This window comes from Coregonus clupeaformis, chromosome 14, assembly GCF_020615455.1.
Source record: "Coregonus clupeaformis isolate EN_2021a chromosome 14, ASM2061545v1, whole genome shotgun sequence".
NCBI lineage: Eukaryota > Metazoa > Chordata > Actinopteri > Salmoniformes > Salmonidae > Coregonus > Coregonus clupeaformis.
The window spans coordinates 35,867,656-35,884,888 of record NC_059205.1 but is presented as its reverse complement, the minus strand read 5'-3'; the positions used below and the strand labels follow the sequence as shown (position 1 = coordinate 35,884,888).

Genomic DNA, 17,233 nt, shown 5'->3' with positions numbered 1-17,233 from the left:
ACTCATACTGTGGTACCCTGTTGCTACATACATTGTTGGACTTATAAATGAAGATGCACCTATTTATTCTTGAAGAGGCAACATTCCGGAAGTGCGTTCTCGTGAGATCATAGAGATAGATAGATAGAGGACTCAAGTGCCCAAAAGTCTGATTTACCATGGGAAGCATCATTGAGGACTTTCACCATTTTTAAGTAGTCAAATGGGTGGAACTTCCTGTGGTTTGAGGAAGGATCACATGATTCCATCCGGGTCATCAGGAGGGATCAGCCAATGAATTATACTTGTGAGAAAACATTCCATAACTGCAGGTGGCAGTAAATCGCCATCTGTGGCTTTATACCTGTTCAAACAATACCCTGCAGGTGGCAGTATGGACCCTTTCAGTTTGTTTGCCAACTCATAGAAGTAGTAGAAGAAGAAAATTGACTACTTCAAAATGGAGAGCGCTGCCCATGCTCTCACAGACGCCATAATAGGACAGATACAATGATGCGGTGTCTATCTATGTCTATGGGTGAGATATATCAGCTACTGCCTCTGTGCTAAATTGACTTTTGCCAAGAGCGTTACAGAACAGCCAGTCAAACAACTGTCTATGCATGACTGCCTCACAACTGCGGATAACATTTAAGTATCTCATTTGACACAGAGTGGTTGACTAGAATACAAAATTAGGTTTGGTCATAAATGCCCTTACTTGGAAGCTTCTCCAAAACGCAAAAGAACGGGAATTTTGTTGCACTCTCAACAACGCATCTTTATATTAAAGAATATTCAACAAGTGAACCGAGAATGGTACCACCACCCAATCCTAGGGTCACCGACACAAGAAGCTGCACAAGATGCCTCCGTCAGACCGAGACGAACCGGGGAGCCACTGCGCTTCTTCTAGACAACATCAAAACCCCAATCAGGACCGAGTCATTTCAGGAACTCTACAACGTTATACCTGGCAAAGAGCTAGGCAGGTGAGTTGAACATTGTAGGTAGTAAGTTAACAGGTTGGACCTTTAAAAAACATACAGTAGGCCTAACTTTTTGTTATTCTCTGCCTGGGTGTATAAATACTCATGTTCCAACGTGGGATACTTTGTAGATCATAGTGCATGGTTGTCCTTTTTAATCAATGTTCAAAGTGGGTAACCTCAGGCACCATCCATTGGATGTATGAATATCTTGTCATTTATTTATCAAGGATGTGCGTTTTTAACATACATTTAGGCATTTGACATTTTCATGCTAAAACATGAGGAGTCCATCGTTTCAAGTCAAAACTGTCAGGATGACATAAATACAATTGCATTAAAGATACAGTAGATACTCATTGCCTAGTCCCTTTCCCCAGCTGTAAGTGCAAGACTGGCAAGTGAGTCTAGCCCTTGACATACTAAACATAAAGAGAACTGAAGCAAGCTATAGTACATAGTGGCACGGGAGATTTGTCAATGCAAAAGTATGAACAAAAGTGTTGAATCTATTCCAAAACCATGGGCACTCATAGATAGGCATACTGTTATGTATTCATCATTTGTTCATAGTTTATCTGGATATCTGAGACAAGATACAGTAGTACAATATTTGCCCATGGGTAACTTGTTCTGTTGTAAACTAGTTGGCCAAGTCCAATACTACTGTAAGTTAATTCCCTTAAAGGTGCACTATGCAGAAAATCGGTCCGCCATTTCCCGGTTGCTAAAATTCTAATAGTTTGCCTAATTTCAGTTTGTGACAAAACAAGCAAGTATAGTGTGGAGAATAATTATATAAACTAAACCGCTGTGACATCTTTTCCATAACCAAAAATATTGTATTTTCAGCTACACTTATACAAAAGTATGTGTACACGCTTCAAATTAGTGGATTAGGCTATTTCAGCCACTCCTGTTGCTGACAGGTGTATAAAATCGAGCACACCGCCATGTAATCTCCATAGACAAACAGTGGCAGTAGAACGGCTTTACTGAAGAGCTCAGTGACTTTCAAAGTGGCACCGTCATAGGATGCCACCTTTCCAACAAGTCAGTTCGCCAAATTTCTGCACTGCTAGAGCTTCCCAGGTCAACTGTTAGTGCTGTTATTGTGAAGTGAAAACATCTAGGAGCAACAACGGCTCACCTTTTTCAAAGGTTTTCAAACATTTCCAAGATGGAGGAAAATCTATCCTGATTGAAAATCTGGAGTCAATCTGATGTAGATGAGGAGAAGATGATTGCAGATTGTTGTTTTCATTCGCGTTACATATGCAAAGAATGAGTTGTTGTTTTAGATATCAACTCCAAATTCAGTGTGGTTCACTTAGGGATGTCCATGATAGCGATGACACGTTCTAAAGAGCCACTGAACACGCCGATGGGCACTTATGTTTTTCTGTTACTCATTAGAAAAACGACATTTCGGACTTGGAGGTGTGTTTCCTGACCGATTCCATGTTTGGTTAATGATGTTTGTCCCCTATGAGACACTGTAGACACGGAAGCCTATTTCACTTCACCAAAATCCCCAGAATGAATCTAAGATGACAAACTAAATATGCAATACATTTTGACGAGGATGTTTTAGTTGCGCAATTTTACACCCAATTAAGGTGTTTGGTGCAGTAATTCTCAAGTAAAATTTTTTGCGACGTGTTGTATTATGTAAACAGTCGGAGCTGCTGGGCAGGTCTGTTATACTGTCTATGCTATTGGATTGAGCGCAATCACTGCAGCTGTTCACTCCATGTTAGTTGGCAAATGGACATTGTCAAATCAAAACCCAACCTTGATTTACCCGTTGTGATGCACAGATGTTCCAAACTCAGTTTTAGACGAGACTGACTTTATGAGCAAAATTATCCTATTTACACTTTGTAGTAAATTTTGACACTAGAATTACTTATAAATAACTCAGCCATCTCTAAACCAATCCCTTAGCTTTTCTCGAACTAAGTTAAGAGATGTACCATGGGCCAACATACTGGATTTATGGTTCATGAGAATACGGCCTTGCAACCGCAGACCATGTTTAACCACGCCCGCCCAGGACCGCCACATCCGGCTTCTTTACCTGCAGGATCGTCTGCGATCAGCCACCCGGACAGCTGATGAAACTATGGGTTTGAATTTCTGCACAAACTGTCAGAAACTGTCTCAGGGAAGCTCATCTGCATGCTCATCGTCCTCACCAGTTTCGTAACCAACTAAAGTGGGAAAATGCTCACTTTCGATGGCCACTGGCACGCTGGAGAACTGTGCTCTTCAGGGATGAATCCCGGTTTCAACTGTACCGGGCAGATGGCGTGTATGGCGTCGTGTGGGCGAGCGGTTTGCTGATGTCAACGCTGTGAACAGAGTGCCCCATGGTGGTGATGGGGTTATGGTATGGGCAGGCCTAAGCTACAGAAGACGAACATAATTGCATTTTATCGATGGCAATTTGAATGCACAGAGATACCGTGACGAGATCCTGAGGCCCATTGTCGTGCCATTCATCCGCCGCCAGCACCTCATGTTTTAGCATGATAATGCACGACCCCATGTTGCAAGGATCTGTACACAATTCCTGGAAGCTGAAAATGTCCCAGTTCTTCCATGACCTGTATACTCACCAGACATGTCACCCATTGAGCGTGTTTGGGATGCTCTAGATCGACGTGTACGACAGCGTGTTCCAGTTTCAGCCAATATCCAGCAACTTCGCAGAGTCATTGAAAAGGAGTGGGACCACATTCCACAGGCCACAATCAACAGCCTGATCGACTCTATGCGAAGGAGATGTTGTTCTGCATGAGGCAAATGGTGGTCACACCAGATACTGACTGGTTTTCTGATCCACGGCCACCTTTTTTAAGATATGTGACCAACATATGCATATCTATATTCCCTTTAATTTGAAATCCATAGATTAGGGCCTAATTAATTCATTTCAATAGACTGATTTCCTTATGAACTGTAACTAAGTAAAATCTTTGAAATTGTTGCATGTTACATTTATATTTTTGTTAAGTGTACAATGTTGTTGATCCATCCTCAGTTTTCTCCTATCACAGCCATTAAACTCTGTAAATGTTGTAAAATCACCATTGGCCTCGTGGTGAAATCCCTGAGCAGTTTCCTTCCTCTCTGGCAACTGAGTTAGGAAGGACACCTGTCTCTTTGTAGTGACTGGGTGTACTGATACACCATCCAAAGTGTAATTAATAACTTCACCCAATGTCATCTTTTTTTCTTTCTTTTTTTTACACCCATCTACCAATATGTGCCCTTCTTTGCGAGGCATTGCAAAACCTTCCTGTTTGAAATTCAGTGCTCGAGTGAGGGACCTTACAGATAAATGTATGTGTGGGGTACAGAGATGAGGTGGTCATTCAAAAATGATGTTAAACACTATTGCACACCAAGTGAGGTCAAGCAACTTATTATGTGACTTGTTTAGCACATTTTTACTCCTGAACTTATTTAGGCTTGCCATAACAAAGGGGTTGAATACTCAAGACATTCAGCTTTTCATTTTTAATAAATTTGTAAAAATGTCTAAACTTAATTACACTTTGACATTATGGGGTTGTGTGTGTAGGCCAGTGACCAACGATCTAAATGTAATCAATTTTAAATTCAGGCTGTAACACAACAAAATGTGGAAAAAGTCAAGGGGTGTGAATACTTTCTGAAAGCCTGTGTGTGTCCAGTGGAGGCTCCTCAGGGGGGGAAGGGGAGGACCATCAGTGACTTTCAGAAAAATGTAAATAGTGAAATATTAAGTTATCCTTTTTAGATAAAACTATACTAAATATATTCACTTCACCAAATAATTGATTAAAACAAATTTTTGCAATTAAGGTCTACAGTAGCCTCAACAGCACTCTGGGGTAGCACCATGGTGTAGCCGGAGGACAGCTAGTTTCTGTCCTACTCTGGGTACATTGACTTCAATACAAAACCTAGGAGGCTCGTGGTTCTTACCCCCTTCCATAGACTTACACAGTAATTATTACAACTTCCGGAGGACGTCCTCCAACCTATCAGAGCTCTTGCAGCGTGAACTGACATGTTGTCCATTCAATCAAATGATTAGAGAATCTAGTACTGAAAGCATAAGCTACAGCTAGCTAACACTGCAGTGCATAAAAATGTGGTGAGTAGTTGACTCAGAGCGAGAGAGACAATAGTTGAACAGTTTTGAACAAATTAATTTCTTCAAAAATGGAGACGAGAGAGCTAGGTGTGTGTGTGTATATATTATTTGTATTTTTTTTGCTAAGCTAGCGAATGCAGCTAGCTAGTTTAGCCTGCTCAAACAGATAGGGATGCTATGTTAGCTAGCTGGCTATGGCTAGCCAATACTGGAACTCTTCCAAGTCAATTTTAAGCTTTTGGTTTAATTAATTTATTGCAACTGGGTTTACTAACGTGTTAGTTCTAGTAGCTATGCTGACTATGATGTTATAATATGGTGACAATGATGTAGGCTGTGTGTAGCGGTTAGCAGTTATGATATGAAGGTTTGGCATCAGACAGCTGATGTGTTGTGCTCTGAATTCCACAAGCGAAGCGAAAAGGTGAGGAGAGCGCGTAGATGCGAGAATAAATTATACAACGATCAAAGGCTGCTATGAAAGTGAACTGTGTTTGCATGTGATCAGGGGTGTAGTTATTCTGCCGATTCTGTTAAAACATTTCTCAAACGGGGATAAACATACCTGAATTTGTCCAATGGAAACTCTCGTTTGCAACTGTTGAACTAATGATTACACCCTAGATCCTCTAGATGCAGGCAAGAGTGTGCAAGGCGGTATTGAATGTGTCAATGTCTGTCACCTTGATTACTCAAATTTCTCTTGACCTGTGCACCTAGCGTACATTGTAAACTTTCATTCATAGGCTAGGTTTTACCAACCTCATGATGGGTGTAGGGAAAATGTATGTATCATGTAGTAGCCTAAACCTATTGACGTTACATTGAGCTGGGTGAAATGTAATATGAATGACAGTCATCAATATGCTGTCATATAAATAAGGCCATGCTCATTTTAATAAATAGCGTCCTCCCTCATATTAAACGGTACTGACCTCTGTGTGTTTGTGTGTGTCTCACAGGAAAATCACGTTTTTGACTGCACTGGAACTTTTGAGATTCGCAGAGCTATGCCTCCTCTGGCTTAGACAATCCCCCTCGACAAACACGCGCACAACCAGATTTGTTGGAGACAGCTTGTGTCAATTACTACATTTCCTAGGATTTCCTACCTGCAGCAACAATAGTGGACAATGAGTGACTCAAAGTGCCCCAAAACTCCTGGCCCTAGTTATGAGTTTGAGTGAGCTCAGACCTCTTGTGAATGAGCTGAAAGTTGAGTCTTTTTATTTTATATTTTCCTGGGCCACTTTTTCCAGGTAGCCCAATAAACACTTAGGGCTAGTGTAGTCCTGGACTTAAAAAGCACTTTCAATGGAAATTCTCCATTGAACATGTGTCTGGGGAAAGCTGCCCATAGTCAGGTAAACTGCAATAAAGATCATTCATTTGTGGTGAGTGTGATCCTGTTTGGGCTGAGTGGGTTTTCACCTTAACCCACCTACCTTCTGCCCTATAATCACTTTCTCACACGCACACAGTATAGAGCCCATGCACCTGTTCCCAACTAAAGACATTAATGGGTTTATCAGCAGCAGCAGCAAGGGTTAACAACGTCAGCCTGGGTTAAAGGCTAGAAAGACTCCGCTTTGAATAACTGGATTTAGGGATTGAGGCATGCATGGCACTACTCTGAACCTACTACCATATTTACAACTTGTAATGACGTTATAGTATTGGGCATGGTTGATAGCTTAGGTAAATGGTGACTTCATTGTCTGTTACAGTCCTTATATGTGGAGGTCTATGTATGAAGACATAGTTTGCTGAATCTCACTGCATGTGAGGGTAGAGGTAGTCATTGGAGCATCAAGCCCAGAGCCAAAACATGACCACTAGCCAGCCAATAATGCTGTATGAGGTCATTGATTAACACGGCATGGCTCCCTGTCTGGGCACTGAAGTGGGTCATTTAAAATCAATGGTTGGGTGAGCTTGAAGGTCGCCTTGGTTTTACTAATGATTTAATGAAGAAGGAATGCAGGGAGAAGAAGGCATATTCAGTGACCATGACAACTATGGATGGCTTGTCACCTTATTGCCCATTTCCCAACAATTCATTTTCACTCTACGTCTACCTGCATTCAGGTGTAATGCTTCTAATTAAGGGAGGACAAAGCAATGTGTGATGTAAATTACTATCTTGATTATCCACCAAAATGCGTAATCGCCATCAACAATCACTATCATCGTATCACTATAGTTGGCCTTCTCAAACGTATTCATTACTTTTTAGTCACACTGTAGTCCTATGGGGCAGTTTGCTCATCATTAAAGCCTGTACTTCAATATTTGTAACGTTAAGTCCCCCATCTGTCTCCAGGGGGAAGTTTGCCATAGTGAAGAGATGCATGGAGAAGAGCACAGGGACAGAGTACGCAGCCAAGTTCCTGAGGAAGAGGAGGAAGGGTCAGGACTGCAGAGTGGACGTGCTCCATGAGATCGCTGTGCTGGAGCTCACCAACCCTAGCCACAGAATTATCAACCTGCACCAAGTCTACGAGACCCTGACAGAGATGGTCCTGGTGCTTGAGTAGTAAGTATTACTACAAACAGCTGCTGTTTACATGTGTGTGTACACCTACATGAACACCCATTCACTGTTAACGAGTGTGTGTGTGTGTAGTGTACACACCTGCCGGCATGACCTCTTCAAGCTCACTAGCGACATCAAGCTCTAGGTCCGATCTCCTTCAGCTTTGCTCTGCTGAGAAGAGCAGCTTGCAGAAAGTCGTCACTCGCATTCCTAACGATGAATACCACAAGCCCCACTGCAGGGAATCAGGGAGTAAGTTGGAAAAACTGCAGTAAGTTGGAAAGACCACCAGTCCCTCTGCCTGAGTAGGAGGGTAATCCAGCTAACCCTAAACCCTGCTGTAGCTATGCCACACTTCGCTGAGTAGAGCAGGCTAGAGGGATGTCAGAACCCTGCTGCTTCTTGCTACCATTAGGACCAGCTGCTCATCTACTGACTTTGTGCACTAGAGTGACTCGTTTTTAATTAGACCTATGACCATGTTGTTCATGGCATTCCAGACATTGAATCGTTTTTTTTTTTTTTATATTTAAAAAAATAATAATTAACTGCGAACTTTGCCTTGAACTTCCCTATCGAATTGAAACCGCATGTGCAGTATGTGTTCACTGGCCCATAATTCATGACCAGTCCAATCAATGAATGCACAAATCTAAGAGGGGATATTTGAAATACTCATGAGAATTGAATACCATCAGAGACATGGAATTGTGGCTAAATAGGGTAAATATCAGGATGAGTATTCTTTAATTTTTATTTTATTTATTTAACATTTATTTAACCAGGTAAGCCAGTTGAGAACAAGTTCTCATTTACAACTGCGACCTGGCCAAGATAAAGCAAAGCAGTGCGATTTAAAAACAACAACAGAGTTACATATGGGGTAAACAAAACAAAGTCAAAAATACAACATAAAATATATATACATTGTGTGCAAATGTAGCAAGTTATGGAGGTAAGGCAATAAATAGACCATAGTGCAAGATAATTACAATTTAGTATTAACACTGGAATGATAATGTGCAAGAGATGATGTGCAAATAGAGATACTGGGGTGCAAATGAGCAAAATAAATAACAATATGGGGATGAGGTAGTTGGGTGGGCTAATTTCAGATGGGCTGTGTACAGGTGCAGTGATCGGTAAGGTGCTCTGACAACTGATGCTTAAAGTTAGTGAGGGAGATAAGAGTCTCCAGCTTCAGAGATTTTTGCAGTTCGTTCCAGTCATTGGCAGCAGAGAACTGGAAGGAATGGCGGCCAAAGGAGGTGTTGGCTTTGGGGATGACCAGTGAGATATACCTGCTGGAGCGCATACTACGGGTGGGTGTTGCTATGGTGACCAATGAGCTAAGATAAGGCAGGAATTTGCCTAGCAGTGATTTATAGATGACCTGGAGCCAGTGGGTTTGGCGACGAATATGTAGTGAGGACCAGCCAACAAGAGCATACAGGTCACAGTGGTGGGTAGTATCTGGGGCTTTGGTGACAAAACGGATGGCACTGTGATAGACTACATCCAATTTGCTGAGTAGAGTGTTGGAGGCTATTTTGTAAATGACATCGCCGAAGTCCAGGATCGGTAGGATAGTCAGTTTTACGAGGGCATGTTTGGCAGTATGAGTGAAGGCTTTGTTGCGAAATAGGAAGCTGATTTCTAGATTTAACTTTTGATTGGAGATGCTTAATGTGAGTCTGGAAGGAGAGTTTACAGTCTAACCAGACACCTAGGTATTTGTAGTTGTCCACATACTCTAGGTCAAACCCGCCGAGAGTAGTGATTCTAGTCGGGTGGGCTGGTGCAAGCAGCGTTCGATTGAAGAGCATGCATTTAGTTTTACTTGTGTTTAAGAGCAGTTGGAGGCTACGGAAGGAGTGTTGTATGGCAATGAAGCTTGTTTGTGTCCAATGAAGAGCCAGATGTATACAAAATGGTGTTGTCTGCGTAGAGGTGGATCTGAGAGTCACCAGCAGCAAGAGCGACATCCATTGATATACACAGAGAAAAGAGTCGGCCCGAGAATTGAACCCTGTGGCACCCCCATAGAGACTGCCATAGGTCCAGACAACAGGCCCTCCGATTTGACACATTGAACTCTATCTGAGAAGTAGTTGGTGAACCAGGCGAGGCAGTCATTTGAGAAACCAAGGCTATTTAGTCTGCCAATAAGAATGCGTTGGTTGACAGTCAAGCATTGGCCAGGTCGATGAAGACGGCTGCACAGTACTGTCTATTATCGATCGCGGTTATAATATCGTTTAGGACCTTGAGCGTGGCTGAGGTGCACCCATGACCAGCTCGGAAAACCGGATTGCATAGCGGAGAAGGTACGGTGGGATTCGAAATGGTCGGTGATCTGTTTGTTAACTTGGCTTTCAAAAACTTTCGAAAGGCAGGGGAGGATGGATACAGGTCTGTAACAGTTTGAAGAGGGGGATGACCGCGGCAGCTTTCCAATCTCTGGGGATCTCAGACGTTACGAAAGAGAGGTTGAACAGGCTAGTAATAGGGGTTGCAACAATTTTGGCTGCTAATTTTAGAAAGAAAGGGTCCAGGTTGTCTAGCCCAGATGATTTGTAGGGGTCCAGATTTTGCAGCTCTTTCAGAACATCTGAATTTGTGTGAAGGATTAGCTGGGGGGGGGGGGGCATGGGCAAGTTGCAGCGGAGGGTGCAGAGCTGGTGGCCGGGGTAGTGGTAGCCAGGTGGAAAGCATGGCCAGCTGTAGCAAAATGCTTGTTGAAATTCTCAATTATTGTAGATTTATCGGTGGTGATAGTGTTTCCTAGCCTCAGTGCAGTGGTTAGCTGGGAGGAGGTGCTCTTATTCGCCATGGACTTTACAGTGTCCCAAAACTTTTTGCAAATTTCTGTTTGAAAAAGCTAGCCTTTGCTTTCATAACTGCTTGTGTATATTGGTTCCTAACTTCCCTGAAAAGTTGCATATCGCGGGGGCTATTCGATGCTAATGCAGTACGCCACAGGATGTTTTTGTGCTGGTCAAGGGCAGCCAAGTCTGAGGAGAACCAGGGGCTATATCTGTTCTTAGTTCTGAATTTTTTGAATGATTGAGAGGAAAGCACTTTTAAAGAACCAGGCATCCTTTCTACTGACGGAATGAGATCGATATCCATCCAGGATACCTGGGCCAGGTCAATTAGGAAGGCCTGCTCGCTAAAGTGTTTTAAGGAGCGTTTGACAGTGATGAGGGGTGGTCGTTTGACCGCGGACCCGTTACGGACGCAGGCAATAAGGCAGTGATTGCTGAGATCCTGGTTGAAGACAGCAGAGGTGTATTTACAGGGTAAGTTAGTCAGGATGATATCTATGAGGGTGCCCATGTTTACGGATTTAGGGTTGTACCTGGTAGGTTCCTTGATAATTTGTGTGAGATTGAGGGCATCTAGTTTGGATTGTAGGATGGCCGGGGTGTTAAGCATATCCCAGTTTAGGTCACCAAGCAGTACGAACTCTGAGGATAGATGGGGGTCAATCAATTCATATATGGTGTCCAGGGCGCAGCTGGGGGCTGAGGGGGGTCTGTAGCAAGCGGCAACAGTGAGAGACTTTTCTGGAAAGGTGGATTTAAACTGTTTGGGCACAGACCTGGATAGTATGATAGAGCTCTGCAGGCTATCTCTACAGTAGATTGCAACTCCACCCCCTTTGGCAGTTCTATCTAGACGGAGAATGTTGTAGTTGGGGATGGACATTTCTGAATTTTTGGTGGCCTTCCTAAGCCAGGATTCAGACACTGCTAGAACATCAGGGTTGGCGGAGTGCGCTAATGCAGTGAATAACTCAAATGTAGGGAGGAGGCTTCTGATGTTAACATGCAAAAAACCAAGGCTTTTACGGTTACAGAAGTCAACAAATGATAGCGCCTGGGGAGTAGGAGTGATACTGGGGGCTGCAGGGCCTGGGTTAACCTCTACATCAGGAGGACTAGAATAAGGCTTTAAGAACTGGTCTTCTAGTGCGTTGGGTACAGAGAATAAAAGGGGCAGATTTCTGGGCGTTGTAGAATAGATTCAGGGCATTATGTACAGACAAGGATATGGAAGGATATGAGTACAGTGGAGGTAAACCTAAGCGTTGGGTAACAATGAAAGAGAGAGCATCACTGGAGGCACCGATTGAGCCGGTCTCCTCGTGTATGGAGGGTGGAACAAAGGAGCTATTTGAGGCAGTTTGAGAGGGACTTGGGGCTTTACAGTGAAATTGTAAATAAGAACTAACTGGAACAGCAATAGGCAAGGCATATTGACATGGGAGAGAGTCATAAAGCAATCACAGGTGTTATTCGAGAGAGCTAAGACAACAACTGGTAATGGCGATGAAAGTTTGGGCTGAGTAAACAGATAAACAGGACAGGGTACTGTGTAAAGGAACAGTCCAGCAGGCATCAGCTGTGCAGCTGAGTGATCATAAGGTCCAGTGAACAGCAATATGTGAGTCCGAGAGCAGATCGAATTGGTGCTACAGCACAGGCGAGCAGGAAGCACGGCTGATTGATTACGTGTGCTAGCGGGCTGGGGCTAGCAGATGGATCTTCGTGGTCGTCGCAACGGGAAGCCTGTTGAAATCACAGACGATTACGTCGCAGACGAGTCGTGATGGATCGGCGGGGCTCCTTGTCGACACTAGGAGGTCCCGTCCGGTTGACAGAGAGGTAGATAGCCGGGAGATGGGCCTAACTCGAGGCTAGCTCAAGGCTAACTGGTGTTTACTGCGAGTTGTGTTGGGGCTGCTGTATGCGTTTTCTGTGCATCAGATGATTGTCAGCTGAGTAGGTCAATGGCAGTACTCACGCTGAGATATTTATAGTTCTGACCAGATTACGTTTTGTTTGTGTTGTATTAATGTTTTAATCTCTCTTTTGAAGGTGCCCAGTGAGTGAAAACTTGGCTCTCTGCCCTATTGAGTGGTCTGTTTGCATGAGAAAAACAAAACAGAAATGCTCTCAAAAAGGGTCATCATTGTGAATTGAGATGATCTCATACTATTTGGCTTGGTCAGAGACTTCTACAATACAATAGATAATGGGGCATTTTCCACTTTGGTAGGAAATGTATGCACTCACTAAAACTGTAAATCGCTCTGGATAAGAGCGTCTGCTAAATGACTACAATGTAAATGTAAATAGAGCGGAACTGTATTGATAATTATCTAGGATCTGAATGGGGCTAGAGGTGTCATTTGCAATTGACACTTGGTTGTTTTTGTAGATATTCTGGGGACATAGCAGTCAGATAAATGAGGAAGTGGGCAGGTTGTGGTAGAGGGAGGGACCCAGAGCGGCGTGGGATCTCTATAGTTCTGTCAGACGACACATGAGGAGCTGGGGGGTGGCTGCTGTGCAACAGGGGGTTAATCACCTTGGCTGCCTAGACCAGAGGAAAAACACACACACACACCTCACTGCACACACACTTGCGCAAACACTCATCAACCGCAGTACACACACTCACACTTGTTTGCACGCACTGACCTCTATACACTCACATGCACACGCGCACACACACACCTACCTACCTCACTGCTCATACACCACCCTCAATTTAATTCTTGTTTTTCTGTCCTTGAAACTAGTAAACAAATTTGAAATTCAACCGCTTTGAACTGGGATACCAGACTGAAAATCAGGTCACTGACTGAGCTCTGTCTCATTGGAGTTGGAGACCAAATACTGGTCATCCTCTCACATGGCATATTGTGTATAAACAGGGACAAAGAGGACAACTAAGGACACTGTTTTTTTCTAAATTCGAAATGTGTTTCTCATTAATTTCAGAAACACTGTTTTGAGTGTTTTATTTTACTAAAACCATGTTGTTGAATGAACTCTATTCTTCAGTTTGAATTATGGATCGCTGAATAAGTGTTGATTATGTAGAGAGACTGTTAGTATCCTATTTGTCTTTTTCACTACAGTGTCCTCAGGGACATTCTCCATCATTCCAATAACCTCTCACTTGCTGTCTGTGTCCATAGTGCGGCGGGAAGGGAGATCTTTAACCAGTGTGTTGCCGAGGGAGACGAGGCCTTCACCCAGGAGGAGGTCAAATGGTTAATGAGACAGATCCTGGAGGGCGTGGCCTTCCTACACAGGAACAACATTGTTCACCTGGACCTCAAGGTACATAGTATGAGGCTGTATTTGTGATATCTGACTGATTTTGTTCTCCATTTAGCATTACATTGAAACATTTTGGAAAGAAAGGTCAGATTAAACAGTTCTCCATAACATCATGACAGAATAAACAGAGGAAACACTGATTCAATATTCCTCATTCACTGTCCCATTGAATGGTCTTGTCCCTCCTCTCAGCCTCAGAATATCCTGCTGACCAGTGCCTGTCCTCTGGGGGATATAAAGATAGTGGACTTTGGCCTCTCCAGAAGGCTGTGTCAGAACCAGGAGCTTAGGGAGATCATGGGCACCCCAGAGTATGTCGGTGAGTGCAAACCCCTTTTGATTGTATTTTTATTGAACATACAAATAAATTCTGACACAAAAACAACTTGATGATCACACGTCTTACTCTTGTTGGCAGCCCCAGAGATTCTAAATTATGAACCAATCAGCACAGCAACTGACATGTGGTAAGACGAGTAAAATCTCAACCTATATGTTTGTGAGTTAGCAATGAAGGAGGTTCCATTTTTTTTTCTCCAATGGCAACAGATAATTTACTATGCTTTGTCTTGCTAATCCAGGAGCATAGGGGTGCTGGCCTACATGATGTTGACGAGGACGTCACCATTTCTTGGAGAAGACAAGCAGGAGACCTTCCTCAACATCTCCCAGATCAACATCGACTACACAGAGGATGAACTCCAGGCCCTCTCAGCCTCAGCCATCCACTTCATCCAGTCACTCCTCATCAAAGAGCCCAAGTGAGATTTCCTCCCAAACCATTGTTATTATTCACAAACTATTAGTCTTCAGCGATTTTGGTAGTTCCTAAAACAAGAATCCTACTGTCACATGACAGGGGGCCAGTATGAAAATGTATGCACTCACTAACTGTAAGTCGCTCTAAAATGTAAATGTTTCAACTCAACTGAAGACCTTGATAAAAGCACAACAGTGAATTTCATACTCTTGATTTGATTGAAAATGTAACAGAAAACAATGTGTGATACTGATACATCCCTCTCCATCTTACCTAAAGGTCTCGTGCCTCTGCTGAAGAGTGCCTGAGGCATCACTGGCTCCAGGAGCAAGCCCAAGAGAAGACGGAAGAGAATCTCACCAGCGAGATCTGCCAACGGGCACACACCAAGCCTGCCCCCCCTTCCTACCCCCCCTCCCCTTCCTCATTATCCTTCTGTTCCTCATCATCCTCAGAGGAGGAAGGTCCTGTGGTAGAGGAGCTGATGGTAGTAGCAGCCTACACCATAGGACCGTGCCGGCCAGCGGTGCCCAACCCTGAGACTCTGTTTCCGGATGCGAAGGCCGTTTCCAAGCGGTTCACGTTCGAGGAGCCATTCAGCTCCCTACAGAAGACCATCTTCTGATAGAAGGGTAGGCCTATAAGCACTCCAACTGTAGATGGGATCTTTACTGATTTGATTGTATATTGTTTACCACACCACACTGTCTTCACTCACAAGCCAAACTGTCTCTGTCTGCGTCACATTTTTATAAATTTTAATGAAATTTTAATGAACTACTGAAGTTTTGTTTGGTGCCATTCTTTCACATTCTGTCAATGTCGTTCATGTTTTGCTTTTTTGCCATTATTTTCCTAATATTCATGCAGTATGTTCAGCATTCATGAGTACAATTGTTTGCTATCATAACTTGTATTAATCTATATCACTGTGATTATTTCCTTTTTGTTTATTTCTATCTTACATATTTCATTTTCACTGTGAATAAATAATAATGTCCTAATGAATCTGACAACAATAGAACAAAAACTCCCTTTCATAGTTGGGAGACATTTCTTGTCACACAGATTCTGTATAGTACAACTGGAACCATTGACTAAATGTTCGTTTTTTTCAAAGTACCGGCTATAAAGATATGATAGCTTTGGACTAATCATTTACTGTTAATTTGCTCTTTACAGTACCTTCATTCTCATAAGGCATGTACATTTTGCTCAGGACAGTACTGTTTATAATGAATATGCATGACATGTAATGGACATAGCACTTATTTCCTTCTTGTACAGTATATAAACCTGTATGTACAATGTATGTAAATGTCTTAAGGATGTACAAAGCATCAATAAACATTGGTCAAAGCAACGACATTTCTGTGGTGATTTTAAACCTTGTGTATGCCCTTTGTCAAAACAAGGTCCAATGGTGTGCTGAAGGAATGCATGTCACAAAGAAAGGCATTGCACTCTTGTGCTTTAAAAAAATATGACTGTCTACTCTTCAGTTGATAACTATGGCTACATGTCTGCGACTGACATGAGGAGACGGACAAGTGCAGCAGTTCAACCTTCATCGCACTAGTTCTGGCGACTGGTGAGCAGATCAGGAAGACCAGTTTGGCTATGTCAAGTCCTGTCTTTTCTGATGGTGGTGAGGAGGTCAGTACACTAACCCTCTACAGCACTGCCTGCTTTAAATTCCGCTTAGTGCCGCCAAGGAGAAGATGCATTCAATTGTATTGGGTCAAATGGCCTTTATGTACTTTGAAGGTCAGTGTAGACTTTCATTCTATGGATCAATCAATTTCCTCTGAGTGTCTTTCTATAGAATACTATTGAAGATTACCTGCCCAAGTGTTTGGGGTCTTTAACTGAGGATGTGTTGAGGTAGCCACCATCTTTACAACCTGTCACTAGGATTTTGATCTGAAACATAAAGTAACATGAATATGTATAGCAAACAGGGATGGATAACGGTGATGCTGCCAGTTGGCTCCCATACAGGAGGAATGACCCCCAGAGAGCAGTGTAGGGTTCCACATGGTTGTGCCGGTCAGACAGGTGGATGTTGTGGACCTTCGGGGGTGGTGCTCCCAGAATGTCCATGGCTGTCTGGTTAGCTTCCAGCTGCTCCAGGGCTAGACGGTGGTGGTCCGACCTGGAGAAGTTCTCTAGAAAAGAAAACAAGTGCAGTCAGAAATACAATGTATGAGTATTATGGAATTACCTTTGAAGTCTAAGGTGAGGACTTTGTCTTAATTTACACATTTATATTTGTATTATGATCCATGTTATATGTTGCCTCTTTCTAAGGTCATGATATGAAGATAAACATGACAAGACCTAAGTGATACTTAACTTGCAGAAGGTAATACATCATGCAGCAGCCAACACCAGTCAACAAGGTGGTGTAGATGGCCATCTGCTGGAGTTTGCTTGGGGAGACCCTCATGATTGTTGCTCAGAGTAGCACATTCACTGTACCAGTGACAAGACCCTGGGGAGTAGACTGTTCAATGACAGATATACAATGTTAGAAAGATGTTCTAATCTATTTGAAATCTCAAAATTGACACATTTGCTTCGATTGGTTGCTTTCCACTAAAACTTTTTTTTTTTACCAATTCACTGAGAACTGAATCATCCACACATTTCATCAGGATCTTTGCGTCAAAAGGAGTTCACATT

General features: G+C 42.9%; 1 protein-coding gene across 1 annotated transcript; it reads left to right on the top strand.

Annotated features, from left to right (window-relative positions):
• The first annotated feature begins 487 nt into the window (after positions 1-487).
• Positions 488-16,703, top strand: LOC121581517 (serine/threonine-protein kinase 17A). The gene is made up of 7 exons (XM_045224898.1): positions 488-971; positions 7,439-7,651; positions 13,644-13,788; positions 13,981-14,107; positions 14,207-14,255; positions 14,370-14,549; positions 14,828-16,703. The coding sequence occupies exons 1-7, from the start codon at positions 691-693 to the stop codon at positions 15,171-15,173; spliced, it is 1,341 nt and encodes a 446-aa protein (XP_045080833.1). The 5' UTR covers positions 488-690; the 3' UTR covers positions 15,174-16,703.
• The last annotated feature ends 530 nt before the right edge of the window (positions 16,704-17,233 follow it).

Bases quoted from the DNA above. Each gene is read 5' to 3' on its own strand.
- LOC121581517 (XM_045224898.1), top strand. From the start codon at position 691: ATGCCCTTACTTGGAAGCTTCTCCAAAACGCAAAAGAACGGGAATTTT. The intron at 7,652-13,643 runs GTAAGTATTACT...CTGTGTCCATAG, and splicing joins ATGGTCCTGGTGCTTGAGTA to TGCGGCGGGAAGGGAGATCT. The intron at 13,789-13,980 runs GTACATAGTATG...CCCTCCTCTCAG, and splicing joins TTGTTCACCTGGACCTCAAG to CCTCAGAATATCCTGCTGAC.